Consider the following 24,740-nt stretch of genomic DNA (forward strand, 5'->3'; position numbering starts at 1 on the left):
GTTTTGTCAAAATCTGCTGAGAACTTGGCTTTGTAGAGTGTTTATGGGCTAAAATTGAATGCTTTTTCAAGAACAAGGGCACCAACTCATACTTATTAATTTTCGATTTTTATAATTTTCAATACAGTTCATTCTTGAGTGATAACAAACACACACACCAAGTTTCATCTAAATATGTCAAGAATTGCGCCTTCTAGAGTGTTTACAAGTGTTTCAAGAACAGGGGCAAGATCTCATCCATATATATATATACATGCATACTTATTTAATCAAGATCAGATAAAAATTGCAGCCTTTATCGTGCATACAAGCCAAATTTGACGCCTTTTTCAGTCAAGGCAAAATAACTCTGATTATTACCGATTATTCCGATTATTACCCATTTCGAACTTGACTGAGATCTCAACATTGTATACATGCATACTAAGTTTCATCAAGATCAGATAAAAATTGCAGCCTTTATCGTGCATACAAGCCAAATTTGACGCCTTTTTCAGTCAAGGCAAAATAACTCTGATTATTACCGATTATTCAGATTATTACCCATTTCGAACTTGACCGAGATCTCAACATTGTATACATGCATACTAAGTTTCATCAAGATCAGATAAAAATTTGGCATTTGGCAAAAATTCTTATATGCGCATTACCAACTTTCTAATTTTTTATTCCATTTTCATCAAACTTGGTATGTATGTGTATAATCCAATTCTAGATTTAGTGGAAATATTGAATTTTTGTTGTGCACATGCATTACCAACTTTCTTATTTCTTGCCTGAATTTCATCAAACTTGCTATGTATGTGTATAATTCAATTCTAAAATTGATGGAAATATAGAATTTTTTTTTGTGAGCGGTTTACACTCACACCACCAACTTTTATTTAAATAATTTTGAATTTGAAAGACTAATTTTGAATTTGAATTTGAAAAAATAATTTGAATTTGAAAAAATAATTTTGAATTAGAAATTTTAATGTTGAAATTTTAATTTTGAATTAGAAAAAATAAATTTGAATTTGAAAAATAATTTCTAATTTATTTTCTATTTTAGTGACTGGTGTATTCAAGACTATACATACTATACAAACGAGCCTGATACTTTTTGCTTCATCTTTAAATATGTTAATTTCTCAAATATGGATTCTCCAAACCGTGAATATATTAAATAAATGCAGAATATTTCATTTGGCACAGTACTTAAATTTGAGTCAGTATATCAATATTAAATGGGCATAAAAGTAAGGATCACGTAAGTAAATAATAATGGAAGCACAATTAACATTTACAAAGTGAAACACAAATGTCACTGAGATTGAATACTTCAATAATTTTGACAACAAAATTTAAATTGATAAGCCAAAACTTACCCCTCGGAACTTTAGGGCATGAAACAGCTTTAGGTCTTGGTTTAGGACCCAATGGTGGTAGAACAGGCTGCATTTTATTGATAGTAGCTGAATTAGGTCTGGCATATGGTGATGTTGAACTGTTTTGATGTGATTGACCTTTCTTGGGATCGTGGCGAAGTTCTACCATTGCTTCTGGTAATGGTTCAAAAAGTTCTTTAGTTAAGGCTGGTCGATTTTGAGATTTTTCATAGGCAGAAGAAATTGTGTGAGGACGATTTGGATCAAGTTTAGCTGGTGACTGACTTGGCTGATTGGGCCAATTGTTCCATGTTGATTTAGCCGATGGTGTACTGGCATTTGGAGTTGTTGGTGTCTCATCTTCGGGTGTGTCAACACTGTCATTATCTGTGCTATTTTTGTCTGGTGCAATGTTATTCTACAATTATAGAGTAAATTTTAAACTTCTTGTTCAACCACACATATGTAATGTTGAGTTTGATTAGGTTTGTATGAGTTTAAAACCATTCAAGTTTTAAGATATTCGGAAAAAAAATCATTTTGATATCTAAGCAAGAATTGTCCATACAACAAAAAAAGATTTGACTGAAAAGTAACGATCTTGAATCTCAATAAATGAATATATTAGGTTGCCGATTTTTGGATCTAAAATAAGGCTAAACTATCATACATAATATCATTATTAATTTTGTGACCTATAACAATTTGAAGACCACAACTGTGAACAACTCCCAGTCTGGCAACAAGACCTTATCCCATCGCTTTTGGACCTTTTGAAACTTCCAGCCTGTTAGCTTTCAACTCTGGTGCTTTAAGCCTACAATTTGTGAACAAGTGAAATGATTGCTATTTTTCAATGCTGACATAATTATTATGTATGTTCATAATGGCGTGGATTCACCCTAGCGGTGTGTTAAGGAAATAATTTTATGAGATTAGAAACAGCCTTCCATTACTGAACAAGAAATTAAAATTCTTAAATCTGGAGAAATTGGGAAGATTAATTAAATCAACTGGATATTAACAAAATAAAAAAATACACTGTAATTAGTACAATTCCGATTATTGGCAAGTTCTGCTTATAACCTTACATCAATAATATTGTATATCCGTTGCTCATATGGGCTAATTCCTATTTGTGCCAATATTTTTTCCGCTACTGATTGGGATAAACAAAACGAGAAGCAGATGCTTATTAATATATCTGCATTTTATCTACAGTTTTATCGAGAATATTCAAACATGAACAATGTCTCATCGCTGTACACCTAAGGGCAATAACTCTGAAACTGTTCATCCGATTATTACCAATTTCTAACTTGACCGAGATCTCATTAATATACACAAGCATATCTAATTTCATTAAGATTGGATAAAAACTGTAGTCTATCGTGTCTGCGAGCCGAATTTGACAAGTTTTTACTAAGTCAAGGCAATAATCCAGAAACCGTTCATCCCGTTATTAACAAAATATGCACAATTAAATAATAGTAACGTATTCCACTGAATTGTCTTTTATTATTGTCTTATTATTAGAAAGGTATACCGTTTGTAGAATGTGGGTCACTGAGCTATAAATAGTAACACGTGGCCAGGTTAAAAAATGTCGAAACTCAGAGTACTCCGACACTCTTGCTAATCCAATATTTTTTATGTGTATTTGTGTGAAGTTGATGACGTGGATGTAGGACATCAATTATTAAAGTATTGATGGATATCCCATCAGTCAGTCATCAGTCATTTATGGACAACTTCAATAATTGAAAATATCAAAGATAATGTTCCTAAAAGCGTGTTTACGAGCTAAAAATTGAATGCGTTTTCAAGAACAAGGGCAATAACTCATACTAAATATTTTTCAATTTTTCTGATTTTCAATAGGATTCATCCTTGGGTGATGACAAACAACCATACCAAGTTTCGTCAAAATCAGTCAAGAATTGTGCCTTGTAGAGTGTTTACAAGCAATTATGGACGGACGGACACAATCCAATCAAAACTGTGATTTAAAGCCTACTGTGTTACTGTAATTTTTCCAAATTCAACTATTCGCCCACTATTTTGAAAAAGTCATTAGAATGAAAACTTATCAAAGTTTTATCAAAATCCTATTAATAATACCATATTCTCCAATGTGTTCACTTGAAATTTAGGTCTCTTCAATATGAAGTAAAACAGATTAATTAAGGGTGTTGCTTAATGAAGATTTAATCTGTAAGGTGATATATTATGCCAAGGCATATCTTGTACTTAAGACTTCAGGGCAATATCCCCCATAATCATGATTGAGAAATATATATTTTCTGTTAAAAGTATTTTTTGGTCTTACATTTTTCATTCTTGTGATTACATTGGCCTACACAAATTGTCTCAAGTTTTACCTTAATCCTTCACTAAATTTTAGAAAATTACTAATATATTTGTAACAATATTATTATGTATGTGACTACATAAAATGGTTTGCCATAAAATTGGTTCAAAAAATATTATTCCTAGAAGCTTGACTGTACATAAGCATACCAAGTTCAGGCTGTCCAGGGCCCTTAAATTTCCTATAGAAATCCTATTTTTTTTTATAGTTTTGCTAAAATCCCTTTAAAACTTCTGAAATCCAAGGAAAAATTCTAAAAAAGCAATAGCCCTAATTTTTTAATGTCTTCCCAAAATTTTTACCTTTTTTGATCATTTCATTTATGACACTCCTTTCATGTACCCTTTCTAGTTTCTGTCCAACTTTTTAAACTCTTTGATCTCATTATCTTGTTATTCTTTCATGTTTCTGTGAGCCATATTTTTTTATTTCATTAAAAAAATATTTTCTTGTTCATCTGAGTAAGCTGAATGTTCTTGTCAGATTAGTGTTGTTCTTCGTGGAGATAGTACCTTTCTTGCCTACTGTTCATTTTTGTTTTCTTTTCGCTTGATAAAGAGATTAGTCCCGAAAAGAAGCTACATATACTCTAATACTATTGATTTTATTACAAGTCGACTTGACGATTTATTTTTTTACTTTTTCTGATGTCATTTCCTATCTCAACAAGAATGCTGTCGGGAATGGCCTCAGATACATGCAAATCAAACCTATCAAACCTATCTTTTTTAATTTTCCTGGGGGAATTCTCACCTCCGAACTCACAACAAAATGCGAGAGCATGATGCTCAAGTGTTTTTGACAGTTCCTTTAGTGTCAAATGTGCTCAAGTAATTCATTTAAATATCTTAAACTGCTCCGACTTAGTTAATTCAGCTCTAAAATTTCTTAATTTTCGCCCTAAAATTGGCCCTTAAATTTTTAATGTTATGTAAATGAAATCCAAAGTGTAGCCTCCATTGTGTTCTGACGCCATTTGTAGATGGATAGGGGTCAACAGTATGCATTTATACTATACCTGTGAAACATTTCTAGCTCGTAAACTATGGCTTGGTGATTGAGATTTTAATGAACCACTTGAGGAACTGTTGATGCTACTAATACTACACATGCTTGATTTGCGTGATCCCAGTGAACTTGGGGAACTGGGAGGCGAGTGTTGCTGAAAAAAATTACATTTTAAGTAGATATGCAAACAGAAAATGGTATGAAATATAATTGATTTAAAATATAATATATCCACCATAACTCTTATAATGGTATGAATCTGTCCCTGCAATCATATTATACAGTAGCTTATGAAAAACCCCTACCTGTCTATTTGCTAATTACATTTCTAATGATCGTATAATTAAAGACAAGTGTACCACTCATTGTTCAGAGACTATTAGCCCTGGCAGGAATAAATGAAAATTTGAAGGTATTATCTCAAACTATGTCTGGATAGAGCGTTTCTATGCATGGTTTTCATGATTGACAACTTAAACCTCATATAATTCTTGTATTCTGATCTATTCACTCAATAACTTGTATTATAGTACATTATATGAGGATTTTCTGTTTTCAGAAAAAAAATCTTTTACAAGTTTTTAAAACCGACTGTTAATATATGTGTTATTTAATTGCTGATTTTAGATTATTTACAATCCATCAAGAAAAGAATAAGAGGTTTTGATCACAAGATTCGTGCTTTTACAAGCTTTCAAATCAACCAAAAAGTAAAAATGAACAAATATGGCATAGATTTAAAGTGGTCACTCTGAATATGGTTAAGATATGGACACATTTACACTTATTTATAGTTTATCCAAACTGAATTTACAAAACAAGGGTACCAGACATAGTTAAAGTTACATCTCTTCAATTTTACACGTTTGTGCTGAAAGAAAATATAATTTCCACCTTAATTTTCAATTTACTCTTAGAGCACTCAAAACATCCACGTGAAGGTTATCAAGATCACTTGCTCACTGTGATAAGTATTGAGACAAGGTTGTCTGGCGACATACTCATCTGTGAAGCTTGATGACACTCTATGAGTGGGTTTTTTGACTCAGAGAGTCTACATAGCTAATTTCGTCAATTTGGTCACATGGACTTACATGATTTTTTCCCTTTAAATTAAAAGTAGCAGCATCAATGCCTTTAATATCAGTAATGACCTGTTCACTAGCTTCTGGTAAATTATGGGGATCACTGGCTTGTTGACATAAACTATGCATAATCTCTTGAAGGTGTGTTATTTCTGTTAATAATGCTACTTCATTATCCTGGAAAAAAATCCAATAAGAAAATGACAATTATCATCATTATAACTTCTGAAAGAATTATGGGGGGATTATATTTCAAGACTCGTCAAATTAGAAGGTAAAGGTAAGGTATAGTATCAAAGACAATAACTAACCAGACAGCAGCTTTGTTTGACTAAAAAATAATTAAATTTTTCTGCACCATGTTGGCTAATGAAGGTATTATCTCGATCTATGCTGGGATTGAACCCTGGACCTTCAGGTTAGCAGGCAAGAATCTAACCAGGAGGCTCAAAAGTCTGTACAGTAGGGGGCAGTTTCAGAAAAGAAGGAGGCTGGTCATATCTTTTTTAGATAAAAGTTGATCTCTAGAGTAAGTGAACATAGTGAGTAGAAAGCACTGTGGTAAAGATAGTAACAAAATTGATAGCTCTGTAAAAATCAATGATTTCATGCTTCATTAGTCACTATTTAGTTCAGTAAAATATTTTTAAACCAAAATTAAATTCAGAATATAAACAATTTTACCATCCAAGTCACAAATATGGAATCTCCAATTCTTTAACAAGGCACTGGTACAACTTGTTATATTCAAAACACAGGATAAACTAGTTAATTTTAACTAAACATATCAGAGATACAGAGGGCAGCCATTAGTGTCTGCTCCGTTGAAAGTATGAAATATTCAACCTTCAGACATACACTTCTTTTGAACTTTTTTGGGCGATACTGTATAATATTTCCAAGTTTCGTCAAAATCTGTCAAGAATTGTCCTAGAGTGTTTACAGGCTAAAACTTGAACGCGAACATGGGTAATAACTGAAACTAAATATTTTTCGATTCTTCTGGTTTTCAATAGCCTTCATCCTTGGGTGATAGCAAACGCTCACACGAAGTTTCATCAAAATCCGTCAAGAATTGCACCTTCTAGAGTGATTACGAGCATTTCAAGAACAAGTGCAATAACTCATACTAAATATTTTTTCGATTTTTCTGTTTTTCTACAGGGTTCATCCTTGGGTGATTACATACAATCATGCCAGAATCAGTCAAGAATTGTGCTCTCTAGTGTGTTTACGAGAAATTGTGGACAGACGGACGGACATGGGTGACAACAATATACTACCCCAATTTTATGTGTTAACATTCAAAAAATAGTCTGCTATAGAAAAAAACTAAGTAGTCCTATAGTCCAACATGTTTCAAGAGCACAGAGGCCCCCTTCCTCAGGGACAGACACACATGAGATGTCAGTTGAAGTTCAATGATGTCACTTTCCTTGATAGTTGCTTAGTAACATTCCAACATTCTTCTCATGGTAGGAATCCATTATGGCTTCATTAAATGATGATCGTTCTAATTGCCTAAGCTAAGAAAAATGCAGTGGGTCCAAAGGTTTATGTTGATCAAATTAATGTCGATACTAGTGTTGAAACGGTTAGTGAATTTTACGGACCGGGTAATCGTTGGCAATAACCGTTTGTTACCCTGTTAATTACTAAAGATTATAAAAGGAGTCAAAAAGTCGCCGAGAATCAGTGTACTGGTTCCACAACTGGTATAAAACTATTGTCTCAATGAAGCTGATTGACAGGAAAGAAGACACAAACTGCCAGTTAGAGGAGAGTTAATAAAAAGTAATACAATCTTTATAACTGTTTTATTCTAAGCGACTCGTACCAGATTGAAATAATAAAAATAATAACAAAACGTATTGGGTTAATCTGTTCTTTGCCTGAAGATGTGTGTGTATTTGCAAATCATCAGGAAGTTTGGTTCTCTTGTCTCCATAACATGTGTATGCACGTAACTTGTCACATCGCTACTTGACCTGCGTTGAAGAGGATTCATCGGTTGTAAACTAGGTTTTGATCGGTAGGGATTGTCACCGCCACCGACATTTGAAGACACTGCCATTATCTGTCCTTCCATTGACTTCATCAAACTGACGTGTTTTTCACTACTCATGTGAGATTTCAGAGCTGCTTGTCCCATTTTTGCCAGGTTTATAGTTTTGTTACAAACTGAACAGCGAGCATGGTTTCGGTTATCTTTAACCTCCATTTACTAAATTCACTCATTTGTAACCACGATCGGTTAAAAGTACATTTTCTGGACATAGCGATAAACTTAGATTAGAACAATGGCAGCGATCAAGAGGTACATGTTACCAAGGAGACCATTTCCCAGTGGGCCCAGCTCTGAAATATTACTTTTTTTCGAACAGGTCATTCTGCCAAAATAGCGAAAAAAATCACTAAAATTCTCGTATAATTAGGTATTGATCAAATACAGTGAAAAATAAAAAGCATGGTATCAATTTAAGTCGATAAACATCGCGAGACGTAACCTTACAAGTTAAATAAAGAGTAACATAATAATCAATCGATCAACATGGTGTGTGGAGATAGTAGATATAATAGATGACAAACGAGACTACATGACCCAAGGCTGTTGCTCATAACCCCCACTATGTAATCTATATTGAATACTTCCAAGTCAACGTTTATTATTTTCAGTAACGGCTGTTCTGTTGATAAATCTTACTCAGATAAAAATGTCTGCTTATTAAATTGTTAAAAATATACACAATTTGACTCAACTCAAAATTCAAGGACTTTTCAAGAGAAAATGGTTTTTTTATGGTGTTTTTTGAAATCAAGGTTTTTCAAGGCATCCCTAGAAATAAATATTTCGTAAAGTGCTTATATTTCGTTTCGTTTCGCAAAGTGCAGATTTCGCAAAGTACTGGAAGCCTATAAAGACAGCTTGCCAGGCAACATTCGCCCACAACTAGCTGTCGGAAATGTTAAAGTCTGTAGTGGTTTAATATGTGAACCAATCATCCGATTGTTACTAATTTCATTCAACATAGTATTACAAAGATTTACCTGAGGGTCAAAAAGAACGGACATTGCATGGTGATTAAAATGCATTTGAGGTTAAAGAAAGGCTTCTTCTTTTAAATATATATTTTGTATTACAATTACAATTCAAGAATCAAAGTTTTTTAATGATACTAATCATAACTTTTAATAAACATACTCTTCCTACATCTTTAAAAAAAAAAGTGCTTCACAATTTTAACTATCACAGAAGAAATTGCTATACAAAATTTTAAACTGCTATGCAAATTCAACTCATAGAACAAAAAAACTGCTATGCAAATAAAAAAAATAGCTTGCGAGGCAAGGTAACATATAACCACTGGCAGCTGTCAGAAATGATAAAACAGTCTTTAGTGACTAAAGTACGAATTTTCTCATATCGAAGAAATTTTATTAGTTTGAATTCAATTATATATATATATGCCAGTTATTTATGCTGAGTAATTCCACAAAGTTTTTTAAAATCAATATCAATATCCCAAATACAACAAACAATTAAATCACACAGCTCTAATCAAGGGCAAAAAACGACTTTTGACGCGTGTTTACAAAGTCAAGGGCATTAACTCTGATAGTGTTCATTGAAAATGCCTTAAATTAGAACTTGTCCGAGATCTTATCAATTTCAATGATCACACCAAGTTTCATCAGAATCGGCTGAAAACTGTAGCTTCTATAGTGCTCACGAACTATTTTTAACAAATTTCGATGCGTTTTAACAAAGTCAAGGGCAATAACTCAAAAACCATTCATCAAAAATGGGCAATAACTAAAAAATAGTTCACAATTCCACAAAGTTTTTTAAAATCAATATCAATATCCCAAATACAACAAACAATAAAATCAAACAGCTCTAATCAAGGGCAAAAAACGACTTTTGACGCGTGTTTACAAAGTCAAGGGCAATAACTCAAAAACCATTCATCGAAAACGCTTCAAGTAAGAACTTGTCCGAGATCTTATCAATTTCAATGATCACACCAAGTTTCATCAGAATCGGTTGAGAACTGTAGCTTCAATCCTGCTCACGAACTATTTTTAACAAATTTCGATGCGTTTTACCAAAGTCAAGGGCAATAACTCAAAAACCATTCATCGCAAATGCGTCAAGTTAGAACTTGTCCGATATCTCATCAATTCCAATGACTATGCCAAGTTTCATCAGAAACGGTTGAAAACTGTAGCTCAATCCTGCTCTTGAACTATTTTTATCAAATTTCGACGCCTTTTAACAAAGTCAAGGGCAATAACTCAAAAACCATTCATCGAAAATATGTAAAGTTTTATCAGTATCGGATGAAAACTGTAGCTTCAATCCTGCTCACGAACAATTTTTAACAAATTTCAAGGCATTTTAAGTCAAGGGCAATATCTCTAAAACCGTTTATCGAAAATATGTCAAATTCGAAGTTGACCGAGATCTTATCAATCTAAAGCATCACACCAAGTTTTATCAAAATCAGATAAAAACTGTAGTCTCTATAGTGCTCACAAGAAATGTTGACCGACTGACAGGGGCCACGACAATATACGACCACATATTCATGTGGGCGTATAAAAAGTAATTTTTACCCTGTTTTAAGACACAATTATTATTTAAGTTCACTTCCCTTATTTTCATTTATTGCAGTGCGTTCAATTTCAAACTGTTTATTGTGTTATTGTGTTATCGAAATGTCAATTCTTTTTTTTGTGTTATCGAAATGTCAATTCTTTTTTTTTTTTTTTTATGGTACAGTCAAATTTTGTACATCATTTCCGCTTTTAAAGAGGGAAGTGACTGAACTTCAAATCTACTTCCGGTTGAATAACTTCCGGTGTAATTTATGTAGGTCAACAAAACTTAGCCGGTCATTAGCAAATAAAATTTTATGGCCGATTTTAAAATAAAATCTAGACCGGAAGTGATACTTTGGCGGCCATATTGAAAAAACACACTTTTGTAAAACTCAAAATGGGGCCTCAGGGTAAATATTGATATGCTCAATTTTGAAGTGAATGTATTCCGCAATCGATTGCGCAAAAATCGTTGGGAGCTGAATTTTGAATTTCGCTTTTGCTTTTTTGCAACTTCCGGTTAAATTTTTTTCCAACTTGAATCACCCACACTATGTGACCTTGACCTTTGATGTCATTGACCTTGGCTATCATTTGATACTTTGACCTTTGACCTCCGACATGTACTTCCGGTTTTATAGCTATCCGTAAAAAGCCAAATTCGCAACTTTGGACTGCTCTTGCGCGTGACCTAATTAACCTAGAGGGTTAATTTTTTCGGTTTCCTAATGTGCTTCTCATGCACTTTACATAGATATATAACAATCGTTTTTTTTAAGCAAAATTGAAATTCGTGATTTTTTCAAATTTTGAGGTTTTTTTTACAATATTTGCGTCTTTTTGAGCTTGGTGTATGTATATCTTATGATCTATTTGATGTAGAACCTTGATATTTGGAATACAACTACACACTTTGAATATGAATTCACCTATGACCAAAAAACTTATGTGGGCGTGGCACATCCGGGTTGAATTACCAATTGTTTATATTTAGAGGCAGGGGCATAATTCGCATAGGATGCGTTTGTTCAAAAAGGGCCTTTGCACACAATTACCTCATCTTTTGGCCAGTTTGTGTTAACAGCTCAGTTGTTTCAGCTTTATAGTTCCAAAAAAGGAATGGGTTTTTTACATTTGGATATTTTCATTTTTCGATTTTGACCTTTGTTGACATTTGTTGACCTATATCTTTTGACCTGTATTATGTAGGAGGTTGACATTTGGAACATAACGTAACATTTTGAATATCAATTAACCTATGCAAAAAAAATTGAGGTGGGCGGGGCACATCCGGGTTAAATTACTTATTATTGACATTTTTGGCCAGGGGCATAACTCGCAAAGTACACATTTGTTTAAAATGGAACTTTTTACACAATTACCTCATATTTTGAGACACTTTGTCTTAGAATTTCCGTTGTTTCCAATTCATAGTTCAAAAAAAGGAACAGGTTTTGGAAATTCAAAATTTTTAATTTTGACCTTGACCTTTGTAGGATCAAACATCATTGGCATTAGCTATCTATTTATACTTTTATATTTGCTGTCCTATGTCAACTTCCGGTTGTATAGTCGTTAGCAATTTGAATTTTTAATGGCGTATATCTCTTGATCTTGACCTTTTTAGACCTTCTCCTTTACAAGATCAAAGGTCATTGACCTTGGCTATCTGCTGATACTTTCATTTGTGAGGTCTGACGTCTACTTCCGGTATTAGAATCTCCTAAAAAATAAACATTTCTCAACTTTAGACTGTTCTTGCGCTTGATCTAATTATCGTGGAAGGTTGATGTTTTCAGGGACTTTTGCAATTTGCTACATTTGCTAAGTCCCACTCTGTGCCACTTGTGGCTCTAGTTTATTTATTTTTTTCTTCATCCCAGGAGCTTAGTTCTCGGAAACGGCAACGGGTACGGCAAACGGATTTCACCATGTTTTCTAACCTGTGGAGGATTGTGGAATGAATGTAAAAAGAAAATTTTCTGAGCAACATGAAGCGACGTTAGCGACAAACGGAAAATGGCCTCTAGAGGGCATGTTTATCAACCGATTTTGATCGGGTTTTTTTCATTGTTTTTCTTGTAACAAAGGGCAAATGATAGCAGTTAAAAACCTTTGATTTTCGAAAAATTAGTTGCATACTTTTTTTTGCCGCAATTAATCGAAAAATACTATTTCGGTTGTCATTTGGTGGATTGACTTGAAACTTGCAAGGTGTAGACAGCAAGCAAAGTGGAATGATAGCACACATTCAAAAAATTGTCATCACTTCCGGTTTCGATGTAAGTACTTCTGGTGGCGTCACTTCCGGTGGAATTGATTTATGTCAAAAGTAACATATGCATTATATTACCAGCCTTAATACAAACTTTTTAAAATAAAAAAATTCGTACCGGAAGTAACATGTTTGCTGACCTTCACCTATTTCCGATTTTACAGGGGTCTAAATATGGACCATTTTGAGCCTTTAACATGCTACATCTTGGTCCCTTATAGAGATATCGCAATAATTCTTTCGATTTTGTAATGTAGAAATTCTCAGCTTTCCATTATTATATAACAAGCATGCCTTACATGCAAATTCAAAACTCCATTCACTTATAATGGGGTTATTATTAGATAAATCGACTAATTAGATTAACCCGGCTGTCAACCCCAATAGAAATCAAAGTTTAAGTTGTTTTAAAGACACCTTCCCTTTTATATTTCTTAAAAATTGTTTTATGTCCAGTTATGGTATATAATTAATAAGCTCTCGGTTGAATTAAATCATGATATACTGTAGTTTGAGCTCACGGCAGCATATTGAAGGTATACCCCCACTTTCTTTTTTCTTATCCACATTTCACCATACATGGTATGTATGTGTAAATCCAATTCAAAATTTGACGGATAAATCGAATTTGCGTAGTGCGCATGCGTATTGCCAACTTTCTTATTTATTATCCGATATTCATCAAACTTGGAATTATGTGTATAATCAAATTCTAAATTTGATGGAAATATTGAATTCTTGTTGTGCGCATGCACATTACCAACTTTCTTATTGCTAATCCAATTTTCATCAAACCTGGTATGTATGTGTGTAATCCAATTCTAAATTTGATGGAAATATTGAATTTTTGTTGCGCACATGCGCATTACCAAGTTTCTTATTTCTTGTCCAAATTTCATCAAACTTTGTATATAGGTGTATAATCCAATTCTATAATTGATGGATATATTGAATTTTTATTGTGCACATGCGCATTACCAAATTTCTTATTTCTTATCCGGATTTCATCAAACTTGGTCTTTATTAATTGACAATATTGAAAATATTGTTGGTACAAATACTGAGAATACAGTAATTGTAGCTTCCTTCCTAACAATCATTAGGAATTTGAAAAACACCTGGAAGTGTGAGATTGTAATTCAATTAAATATAAAACAATATTAATATTCCTAGTCAATATACATTAAACTCTAGGCACATTTGGATATTTGAATCTAGAGATGCAGAAAAGTATTTAGGTCAATGTAATTGCAATAGACCATCTTCTTATGTACCTGAATGTCGTAACACGCCCTGCATCAGTACTGTTATTAGAACAGTTCTAGTTTATATATATATTCCATTATTGGACGGCTAATATTTATATAAATCGAAAGCAGGTGTTCTAACAATTGGGGAAAAATACCAGTTTGTCTCAGAAGTCAATAATGAACTCATAATTAGGTAAAGACAAGGGGATTCCAATGATCAAGCGGCCACTTAATAAAGATTATCAGGTCTCACAATTTCCATAAGGGAGGTAACTCTATGTGTGCCTTTTCACAGCCGAATACCAAACGAAAATTTTTAAATTTCAATGGTTATGTCTCCAAAATAGGGAAAAGAGACGATGTTTTTTGTTATTTTCTAAATACACATTGTGTTTAATTACATTATTTCTAACTTACAAATATGTCTTTTAAACATGGTTTGGTTAATAATTTTTTATACGAAAATGTGGCTAGATTATCACAATCTATTTTAGTAAGTGAGTAAACAAGGAATCTATTTTTAGCTTTTTCAATCGAATTTCAGGAAATTTAATTCCCAAGCTTTTCTACATCCTCACACAATCTTAGCACTCAAGAGTACTTGATTTATTCTTTAGAAACATCAATTAATCAAACAATAAGCAATGATTTGACCAAGAAAAATAAACAAAGACAACTTTTAATATTTTACCTACCACAAATGGTTTGATACAGCTAATAAACAAACAAAATCTCCCTCTTTCCTCTATTAATGCTGTACGTAATGCATTCTTTTCTGTTTCCTCCAATAACTTATATTTATCATTGACGTCATGCATGGCATGATCTAATTTAGATTGCATGTCATTTTTACCTGTAAAAATATTAACACCATCTAGTGATGTCGTTAGAAAGGAGAAAGCATTTGATTAATCTTTTTATAATGTTTTGATTTATAAAATCAACATGCTTTCATGCCATTTTTCATGCTTTCTAATTTCATTCTAAGAATATGAAGAATCGAAAAAAGCATTTTTTATGAAAATGCACAAATTTTGGAACTTCTTCATTAAATAAATCTGTTGTGTTTAAAACAGTATATATATCTAGATGGATTTTCAATTGGCAACACATGCACTATTTTTGGCACATCGTGTGATGGAATTTGAAAACAAAAAAACTTCTAAAGAAATTGAAAACAATAGCTTGCCAGGTAACATACGTCCACTGATAACAGCAATGATAAAGTCTTTAATGGCCTAAAAGTGAATTCTCAATAAAAGTTCATCAAATTATCATCATGAACAATGTCTCATCGACATACACACAAGGTCAAAAACTCTGCAACTGTTCATCCCATTATTATCAATTTCGTACTTGACTGAGATCTCATCAATATAAACATGGATACCAAGTTTCATCAAGATAAAGGGCATTAACTCTGAAACCGTTCATCCTATTGTAACCAATTTCAAACACGACTTAGACGTCATCAATATACATGCATACCCAGTTTCATCAAGATCAAAAGATAGCTTGCATTGCAAGGTAACATACGCCCACTGGCAGCTGTCAGAAATAATAAAACAGTCTTTAGTGACTAAAGTACGAATTTTCTCATATTGAAGAAATTAATGCGTCAAGTTAGAACTTGTCCGAGATCTTATCAATTCCAATGATCACACCAAGTTTCATCAGAATTGGTTGAAAACTGTAGCTTCAATCCAGATCACGAACTATTTTTAACAAATTTTGACGCGTTTTAACAAAGTCAAGGGCAATAACTCAAAAACTGTTCATCGAAAATGCGTCAAGTTAGAACTTGTCCGAGATCTTATGAATTCTAAAGATCACAACAAGTTTCATCAGAATCGGATGAAAACTGTAGCTTCAATCCAGCTCACGAACAATTTTTAACAAATTTCAAGGCGTTCTAAGTCAAGGGCAATATCTCAAAAACCGTTCATCGAAAATATGTCAAATTCGAACTTTAACGAGATCTTATCAATCTAAAGCATCACACCAAGTTTTATCAAAATCAGATAAAAACTGTAGTCTCTATAGTGCTCAAAGAAATGTTGACGGACGGACCGACGGACAGGGGTGACGACAATATACAACCACATATTCATGTGGGCGTATAAAAACCGTTCATCGAAAATGCATCAAATTAGAACTTGTCCGAGATCTTATCAATTTCAATGATCACACCAAGTTTCATCAGAATCAGTTGAAAACTGTAGTGTCAATCCTGCTCACGATCTATTTTTAACAAATTTTAACACGTTTTAACAAAGTCAAGGGCAAAAACTCAAAAACTGTTCATCGAAAATGCGCCAAGTTAGAACTTGTCCGAGATCTTATCAATTCCAATGATCACACCAAGTTTCATCAGAATCAGATGAAAACTGTAGCTTCAATCCTGCTCACGAACAATTTTTAACAAATTTCAAGGCGTTCTAAGTCAAGGGCAATATCTCAAAAACTGTTCATCGAAAATATGTCAAATTCGAACTTGACCGAGATCTTATCAATCTAAAGCATCACACCAAGTTTTATCAAAATCAGATAAAAACTGTAGTCTCTTTAGTGCTCACAAGAAATGTTGACCGACTGACCGACATACAGGGGCGACGACAATATACGACCACATATCCATGTGGGCGTATAATAAAAACTGTAGTTTCTATCGTATCTATAAGCAATAACTACATATTAACAGTTCATTATTACCAATTTCGAACTTGACCTAGATTATCAAGTTTTGTCCAAATCCGAATTAAGCCTTCTAAAGTGTTTACAGACTAAACTTTTCAAAAAACAATGGCAATGACTCATACTACTATTTTTCGATTTTTCAATAGGGTTCATCCTAGGGTGATAAACACTCATACCAAGTTTCATCATAATCCTTCAAGAATTGTGCCTTCATGAGTGTTTACATGCATTTCAAGAACAAGGGTAGTAACTCATTCTAGAATATCTTCAAACGAGCAATTGAGGACGACCCAATGCCAATATAATCTCACCCATTTTATATTTTCAATAAAATAAAAGAAACACAAACCATTTCACAAAGTTTTTTACTGGTCCAAATAATATGGATACTCTATCCCACAGCACATGGGTAAACATTCAAAAAGATAAATTGCCAAAAAAATTTAAAATTTACCTTTTTTCACCTTTTTCTGTAATCTGACTGTATCAGAGGAAGCTTTCTTTATTTCGTGTTTTGCTTTCTTGTATTCTGAAAATAAAACAGAAGCACCAAATAATTTGAATAATTTGAACTGCAAAAATTCCAATGTTTGATTATCAATAATGCAAATGATTCTCTAATTGGCGATGTGATTAAGTTTATTAAAAATATACAAACAACAGTATACAACAACCACATGTCTAACAATGAACATGAATATGTATATATGTGTGTGATAATGGTGACAAATCATGGTAGGTCTTAATCAAAATGAAAGATAGCTTGCGATGCAAGATAACATACGCCCACTGGCAGCTGTCAGAAATAATAAAACAGTCTTTAGTGACAAAAGTATGAATTTTCTATTATTAAAGAAATTATTTATGCTGAATAATTCCACAAAATTTTTAAAAATCAATATCAATAACCCAAATACAACAAACAATTAAATCACACAGCTCTAATCAAGGGCAAAAAAAAACTTTTGACGCATGTTTACAAAGTCAAGGGCAATAACTAAAAAACTATTCATCAAAAATATCTCTTGTTAGAACTGTCCGAGATCTTATCAATTCCAATGATTACACCAAGTTTCATCAAAATCGGTTGAAAACTGCAGCTTCTATTGTGCTCACGAACAAATTTTGACGCGTTTTTATAAAGTCAAGGGCAATAACTCAAAAACCGTTCAACAAAAATGCATCAAGTTAGAACTTGTCCGAGATCTTATCAATTCCAATGATCACACCAAGTTTCATCATAATCGGTTGGAAACTGTAGCTTCAATCCTGCTCACGAACTATTTTTAACAAATTTCGACGCATTTTAACAAAGTCAATGGCAATAACTCAAAAACCGTTCAACAAAAATGCATCAAGTTAGAACTTGTCCGAGATCTTATCAATTCCAATGATCACACTAAGTTTCATTAGAATCGGTTGAAAACTGTAGGGTCAATCCTGCTCACAAATTTTTTTTAACAAATTTCGACGCATTTTAACAAAGTCAATGGCAATAACTCAAAAACCGTTCATCGAAAATGCGTCTAGTTAGAACTTGTCCGAGATCTTATCAATTTCAATGATCACACCAAGTTACATCAGAATCGGTTAAAAACTGTAGCATCAATCCTGCTCACAAACTATTTTTAACAAATTTTGACGCATTTTAACAAAGTTAAGGGCAATAACTCAAAAACCGTTCATCGAAAATGCGTCAAGTTAAAACTTGTCCGAGATCTTATCAATTCCAATGATTATACCAAGTTTCATCAGAATCGGTTGAAAACTGTAGCTTCAATCCTGCTCACAAACTATTTTCAACAAATTTTGACACGTTTTTACAAAGTCAATGGCAATAATTCAAAAACCGTTCATTGAAAATGCGTCAAATTAAAACTTGTCCGAGATCTTATCAATTCCAATGATCACACCAAGTTTCATCAGAATTGGTTGAAAACTGTAGCTTCAATCCTGCTCACGAACTATTTTTAACAAATTTCGACGCGTTTTAACAAAGTCAAGGGCAATAACTCAAAAACCGTTCATCGAAAATGCGTCAAGTTAGAACTTGTCCGAGATCTTTTCAATTCCAATGATCACACAAAGTTTCATCAGAATCGGTTGAAAACTGTAGCGTCAATCCTGCTCACGAACTATTTTTAACAAATTTTGATGCGTTTTAATGAAGTCAAGGGCAATAGCTCAAAAACCGTTCATCAAAAATGCGTCAAATTAGAACTTGTTCGAGATCTTATTTTCCAATGATCACGCCAAGTTTCATCAGAATCGGTAGAAAACTGTAGCTTCAATCCTTCTCACGAACTATTTTTAACAAATTTCGACGCGTTTTAACAAAGTCAAGGGCATTAACTCAAAAACCGTTCATCGAAAATGCGTCAAGTTAGAATTTGTCCCAGATCTTATCAATTCCAATGATCACACCAAGTTTCATCAGAATCGGATGAAAACTGTAGCTTCAATCCTGCTCACGAACAATTTTTAACAAATTTCAAGGCGTTCAAAGTCAAGGGCAATATCTCAAAAACCGTTCATCGAAAATATGTCAAATTCGAACTTGACCGAGATCTTATCAATCTAAAGCATCACACCAAGTTTTATCAAAATCAGATAAAAATTATAGTGCTCACAAGAAATGTTGACGGACCGACTGACCGACCGACAAGGGCGACGACAATTTACGACCACATATTCATGTGGGCGTATAAAAAGCAAAATCGAAATTCAAAATTCGGCTCCCACAATTTTACTGTTTATCAGATTAAATATTTTCCTTTATATCAATGAGATGTTAGATGACTTCAAATCTGAGCACCATCTGACAAATATTTACTGATTTACTGCCCTTGATATACAGAAAGGTTATTCTGAAGGGTGGTGTCAAACTCATGTTTAGATAGATGTTACATACCTTTACAATGATCTCTATCTAATTGTACCACAACTTTTTTCCAATCTTCTAATTTCTCTTGTAATGGCAATACCATTCCATCCATAACTGAACTGTAAAATATAAATATCAAATCTTACTTGTCGAAGACATTAAGAAGTAGTAAAGTCAAAATCTCTTTTATTAACACTGTTTAACAGGATCTTGATTTTGAACTTTCTCAATTCTAATGATCATACCAGGTTTTATCACAATCTAATGAAATTGAGCTTCTTTTGTTTTGTTTTTTGTGTTCATAAGAGATTTTGAGCTTTAGTAAAGGGTAACTACTAAAAAATGTTTCACTATATATGGACACAGTCCACTAAAACATTTCATGCAAATGATTGTATAATATGTAGTCCTTCTTCCTCATTTCCTTTTGGGGTTTTTGCATGCCTATTTATGACAAATGTTTCATCTGGATTTTGAATTTGATGTCTGAAATTGCATTTTCTTGCATTTTCAGAGTTGATGAAAGATTTTCATGCAGAAAGATAATTCTAAAAATTGTCGTTGATGTTGATAAAATGTAGCGTTCAACTTTCAGTTTGGCTTCCTCAAGATTTTCATGTTCATGATATATTGAATTTTTGTCCAGAAACTAGGTATAGGCCAGGCTTTCATGTGACATACAGGAAAATTTTCAACAAGATTTCTGTAAAATGTTATAAAAGGCTGAAATTTGTGAATTGTCATGGTAAAAGGTGACAATAATATTGTCCTATTCAAATACCCATCCATTTCACTAATCAAACAAAGTTTTATCAAAATTGGTTGATCAAACATGATAACTGCGTATAATCAACATAAATGAACAAAATTTGTATTAACTATTTTCTTAATTTTTATTATCTGTAATTTATTTTTTATCAAATTAAAGAGGAAAGCTTGCCAGGCAATGTAACATACGCCCACTGGCAGATATAAGAAATGCAAAGGGTCACTAAGATACTAAAATAAAAATTTTCTCATATTCAATAACTTCAACAAATGATTTGTAGGCCTCAGCCAACAAAACCTTTCCAAACTCCATCCTCTTCACATGTATACCCATTTCAAATAAAATCTAGAACAAAGCACAACAGAACCTTCGCACTCTCAACAACATGATGATGGAGTCCAGTATCAACAGCGCGACAATCTTACCACCCTACGAAGAAGAATTCGAACCAGTTGATAATCTTCATTGGTCTCCAGAAACAGCAAACAGCATTTATTTGTTTTGGATACACCAGCTTCAAGCATCGAGTAAGTCTTTAAACTAATTACTGGGGATAAAAATACTGAGAGGCCACCGCTAGGCCAAACTGTAGTTAACTTGAGCCGCAAAATTCTCACACCCCTTCAGCATTAATCTTAGACCGTGGACTTAAATTTATTCCCACACCAAAGATAGCTAACTTGAATTATCTCCGACCATCCATTGAACGATTTCAACGAAATCTTAGCTGCACATATTTTTTTCGAAACCACCCACGCGGTGCTAGAACAATGTTTATTCCTAAATCCACGTGGACACCCCCTCAGGCCGCCATCCATCCTGAAATATTGAAATCATTTGTGAGTATGAATAGCCAAACAGTGAACCTTTCCATAACACACGAAAAGCCTAATCTCACACGAGTGGAACGTGAAGCTTTAAACTTACTTAAGAAAGACGATTGTTATTAAAAAGAGTGACAAGGGTTCATGTTGTGTCATTCTGAATAGGGAGGATTATGTTTCAAAAGCAGAGAATCAACTGAATAATCCTAAACATTATGCCATTTACCGAAACCAATTTTCAAAGAAACTGCTAACACGATTAACAATATTCTTGCCGATTTAGTCAAAACTAGTTATCTCAAACAGAAACAATATTACTATATGTCTGCCAAACCTGATTGTCGAGAGAGACATTTGTACACTTTGCCTAAAATCCATAAGAATCCAACCAAGGAGTGGTTTATCTAGAATAAAATCCCTAAAGGCCACCCGATTATATCTGACTGTGGTAGTGAGTCATATGCAGTGTCAGAATACATTGATCATTTCTTACTACCTCTAGCATGTCAACATCGCGCCTACCTTAAAGACACAACCGATTTTGTCAATAAAATAAAAAATCTTCTAATTCCCTCTAATGCTATTTTAATTTCTATCGACGTTTCTTCTATGTATACCAATATCGATAACACTACTGGTTTAACGGCAGTTCGTAAAGCTTTTAATAGAAACCCAGATCCAAACAGACCTGACAATGCAATTCTACAGCTTTTAGAGATTTGTTTTAGTCGAAACGATTTCACATTTAATGGTAAAACATATTTACAAACTTCAGGGACAGCAATGGGCAAACAATTCGCCCCTTCGTACGCAAACCTTTTCATGGCAGAGTGGGAACGTGAGGTGTTGCCCCTCTGTCCATTTGACCCACTTTTTTACGGACGCTTTTGGATGACATTTTTATGGTTTGGACTTATTCTATCGAACAGTTTTGGGAATTCTTTGAAATTCTCCACAACCACCATCCTTCTATCAAACTAACCGCAAACGTGAGTGACAAAAGCATAGACTTTCTCGATACCACAGTCTTTAAGGGAGATTCCATAGCAGAAACAAATAAACTGGATATTAAAGTGTATTTCAAAGAAACTGATACTCATCAACTCTTGCACAACTCCTTTCACCCAAAACATACCTTTTCTGGTATAATTAAGTCACAAGTTTTACGATTTCATCGAATTTGTACAAGATCTTCTGATTTCAACCAAGCCTGTACGATTGTTTTCTCAAAACTGAAAGAGCGTGGGTCCTCTTAACGATTTTTACGAAACATAAAAAATCCCACCTTAGCTCAGATAGTAGCTAAAAACAGCCTTTATGCCGAAGTACCTCCAGGTTTAAGAAGTGCTCCATGTTTGTCCAGTAGATGCAAAACATGTCCCATTATATCAGAAACTCATTATTTTGTAAGCAACTCTACGAATAAAAGGTACCCGATCCAGGAACATCTAACATGTGAACATTCGAATGTGATATATTTAATTTCATGCAAGAAATGCCCCAAACAATATGTAGGAGAAACTAAGAATAATTTACAAACTCGCTTTAATGCTCATAGGTCAGACATCAAATTAAAGAAAGACAAGCCTGTTTCTAATCATTTCAACCTCGACGACCATTCAATAGATGATCTCACCCTAATCCCAATTGAGCGTATAGAAATTGACTTGCCCGAATATGAAACCACCAAATTCCATCAATCTAGGGAAGCCCATTGAATTGAGACATTGAATACAGTAAGACCTATAGGACTAAATATTCATCATAATGTAGGCATAGCACCCTTTGTTTAATACAACCAGCAATCGAGCAAGCAAGATAGTTCATGCCCACTATAAGAGCCTTCAAGAGAAATTCCCCCATGTCTATAAGCAGAAAATGATAGTTGCATATTCAAAAAATAAGAACTTAAATGATAATATTGTTCATAGTAAACTAAAAACAATCAGTACATAACAGATACCATACTTCTCGCCCATTGGGCGAGTTATTTTTTCTAATTTCAGATCAGAATAAGAACAGAAGAAAACCTAATATCAAGACCCTTAATCCTAATTTCTAAATAAAGTGTCTGCTCCACCCTAGGCCTGTACATTTGGGAGAATCAAACCCTCCCTTCCCTCGAAATCAAATTCGAACTTGATCTTCGTTTCATAAAAATGTATGCACATACCGAATTTCATTTGATTCCTTCAAACACTCTAGTTTTTAGAGTGTTTACGAGCAATTGATGTTGATAGAAGCACTTACTGGATAGAGGTCAAAGGGCGATAACTCCTCAAAACTGATGTAAGAGGCCTATATCTTGAAAAAACCTTAAATTTAATCAGAAGTAAACTAAACTTCCTCAAACCTTTCGATTTAGGTCCATTAACATCCATTTTAAGTTTCATCAAAATCGGTTGAAAACTAAGAGAGTAATTAGCATGTTCAAGATTTTGGTGCAAGGGCAATAACTCTGCTTCTAACGTTCGAAAATAGCTCAAATTCGAACTTGATCTTCGTTTTATGAATTTGTATACACATACCAAATTTCATTTGATTCCATCAAAAAATTTACCAAATTTCACCAAATTTCATTTGATTCCATCAAAAATCTACCAAATTTCATTTGATTCTATCAAAAAATCTAGTTTTTATAGCGTTTACAAGCAAATGTTGACGGACGGACGGATGGACAGGGTTGCCGACAATATACGTCCACATAGAGATATGTGGGCATATAAAAATCATGTAAAACAGTCGGTTCACTAAATGAAGAATAGCTAAAAGATAGCTTGCCAGGCAAAGTAACATACGCCCACTGGCAGCTGTCAGAGATGATAACCAAATCTTTATTGAATATATTAAAGATCTTCATAATAATACCAAATTTCTCTTATTGAAGATCTTCATTATGCATTTGTAGTTTAAAAAAACCCTGAATATCTCATCAATATAGGGTCAGTTATAACCTATAGCAATAACCTAGAAGCATCCTCTGTGTCTAAAATTATCAAAGATATATAATAAGGTATCATCAAATTCACACTAAAAGGGTCTCATCTACATAGACAAATTTGAAATTTACTCTCATTAATACATACAGTGTACTATGTGAAATCTGACATTTGAGTATTCCGACATTCTGCATAATCCGACATCTTCTGTCTCGATTGATTTCCTTCTTACTCCGACACTCTGAGTATTCCGAATTACGACATTGATCAGTGGTCCTGACACTCAGAAAAATCTGTATAATCCGACATCTACTCATCTTGATCACTTATCGTCAATTAGATAACTAAATTATGCTGCTTGATCACCGCCAATGACCTCGCTTCAAGATCAAGGTCATTCATTGCCTTTAGATTAAAGGATTTATGCCAAGTTGCTCTTTTACATTGAAAATATTTCAGATACACTGTCATTAATGCATTCGTATCGATTTTACTGGAAAAAAAGAAATTTTATTTACCACTTTTTTTCATTTCAAAAGGCTAATTTAGCGCTTCTCAAATTATGCATATTTTCCGCCACTACTCGGGAATCTTCGTTTGATGACATCATACTAGACATATGTTCTGATGCCGCCATTGAATCATAAGCAAAACGTTCACACAACT

The 24,740-nt window shown here is 33.4% G+C and overlaps 1 protein-coding gene across 1 annotated transcript in view; it reads right to left on the reverse strand.

Annotated features, from left to right (window-relative positions):
• Positions 1–4,753: 4,753 nt before the first annotated feature.
• Positions 4,754–24,740, reverse strand: part of LOTGIDRAFT_122591 (hypothetical protein) — a gene marked incomplete at both ends in the record, with an annotated part of 69,285 nt that continues 49,298 nt past the window's right edge. Inside the window, 5 exons of the mRNA XM_009060274.1 lie at positions 4,754–4,903; positions 5,844–6,011; positions 14,657–14,835; positions 17,113–17,187; positions 19,570–19,661. Coding sequence (XP_009058522.1) covers positions 4,754–4,903; positions 5,844–6,011; positions 14,657–14,835; positions 17,113–17,187; positions 19,570–19,661 — 664 coding nt within the window. The remainder of the gene's footprint in view (positions 4,904–5,843; positions 6,012–14,656; positions 14,836–17,112; positions 17,188–19,569; positions 19,662–24,740) is intronic.

This window comes from Lottia gigantea (assembly GCF_000327385.1).
Source record: "Lottia gigantea unplaced genomic scaffold LOTGIsca_41, whole genome shotgun sequence".
NCBI lineage: Eukaryota > Metazoa > Mollusca > Gastropoda > Lottiidae > Lottia > Lottia gigantea.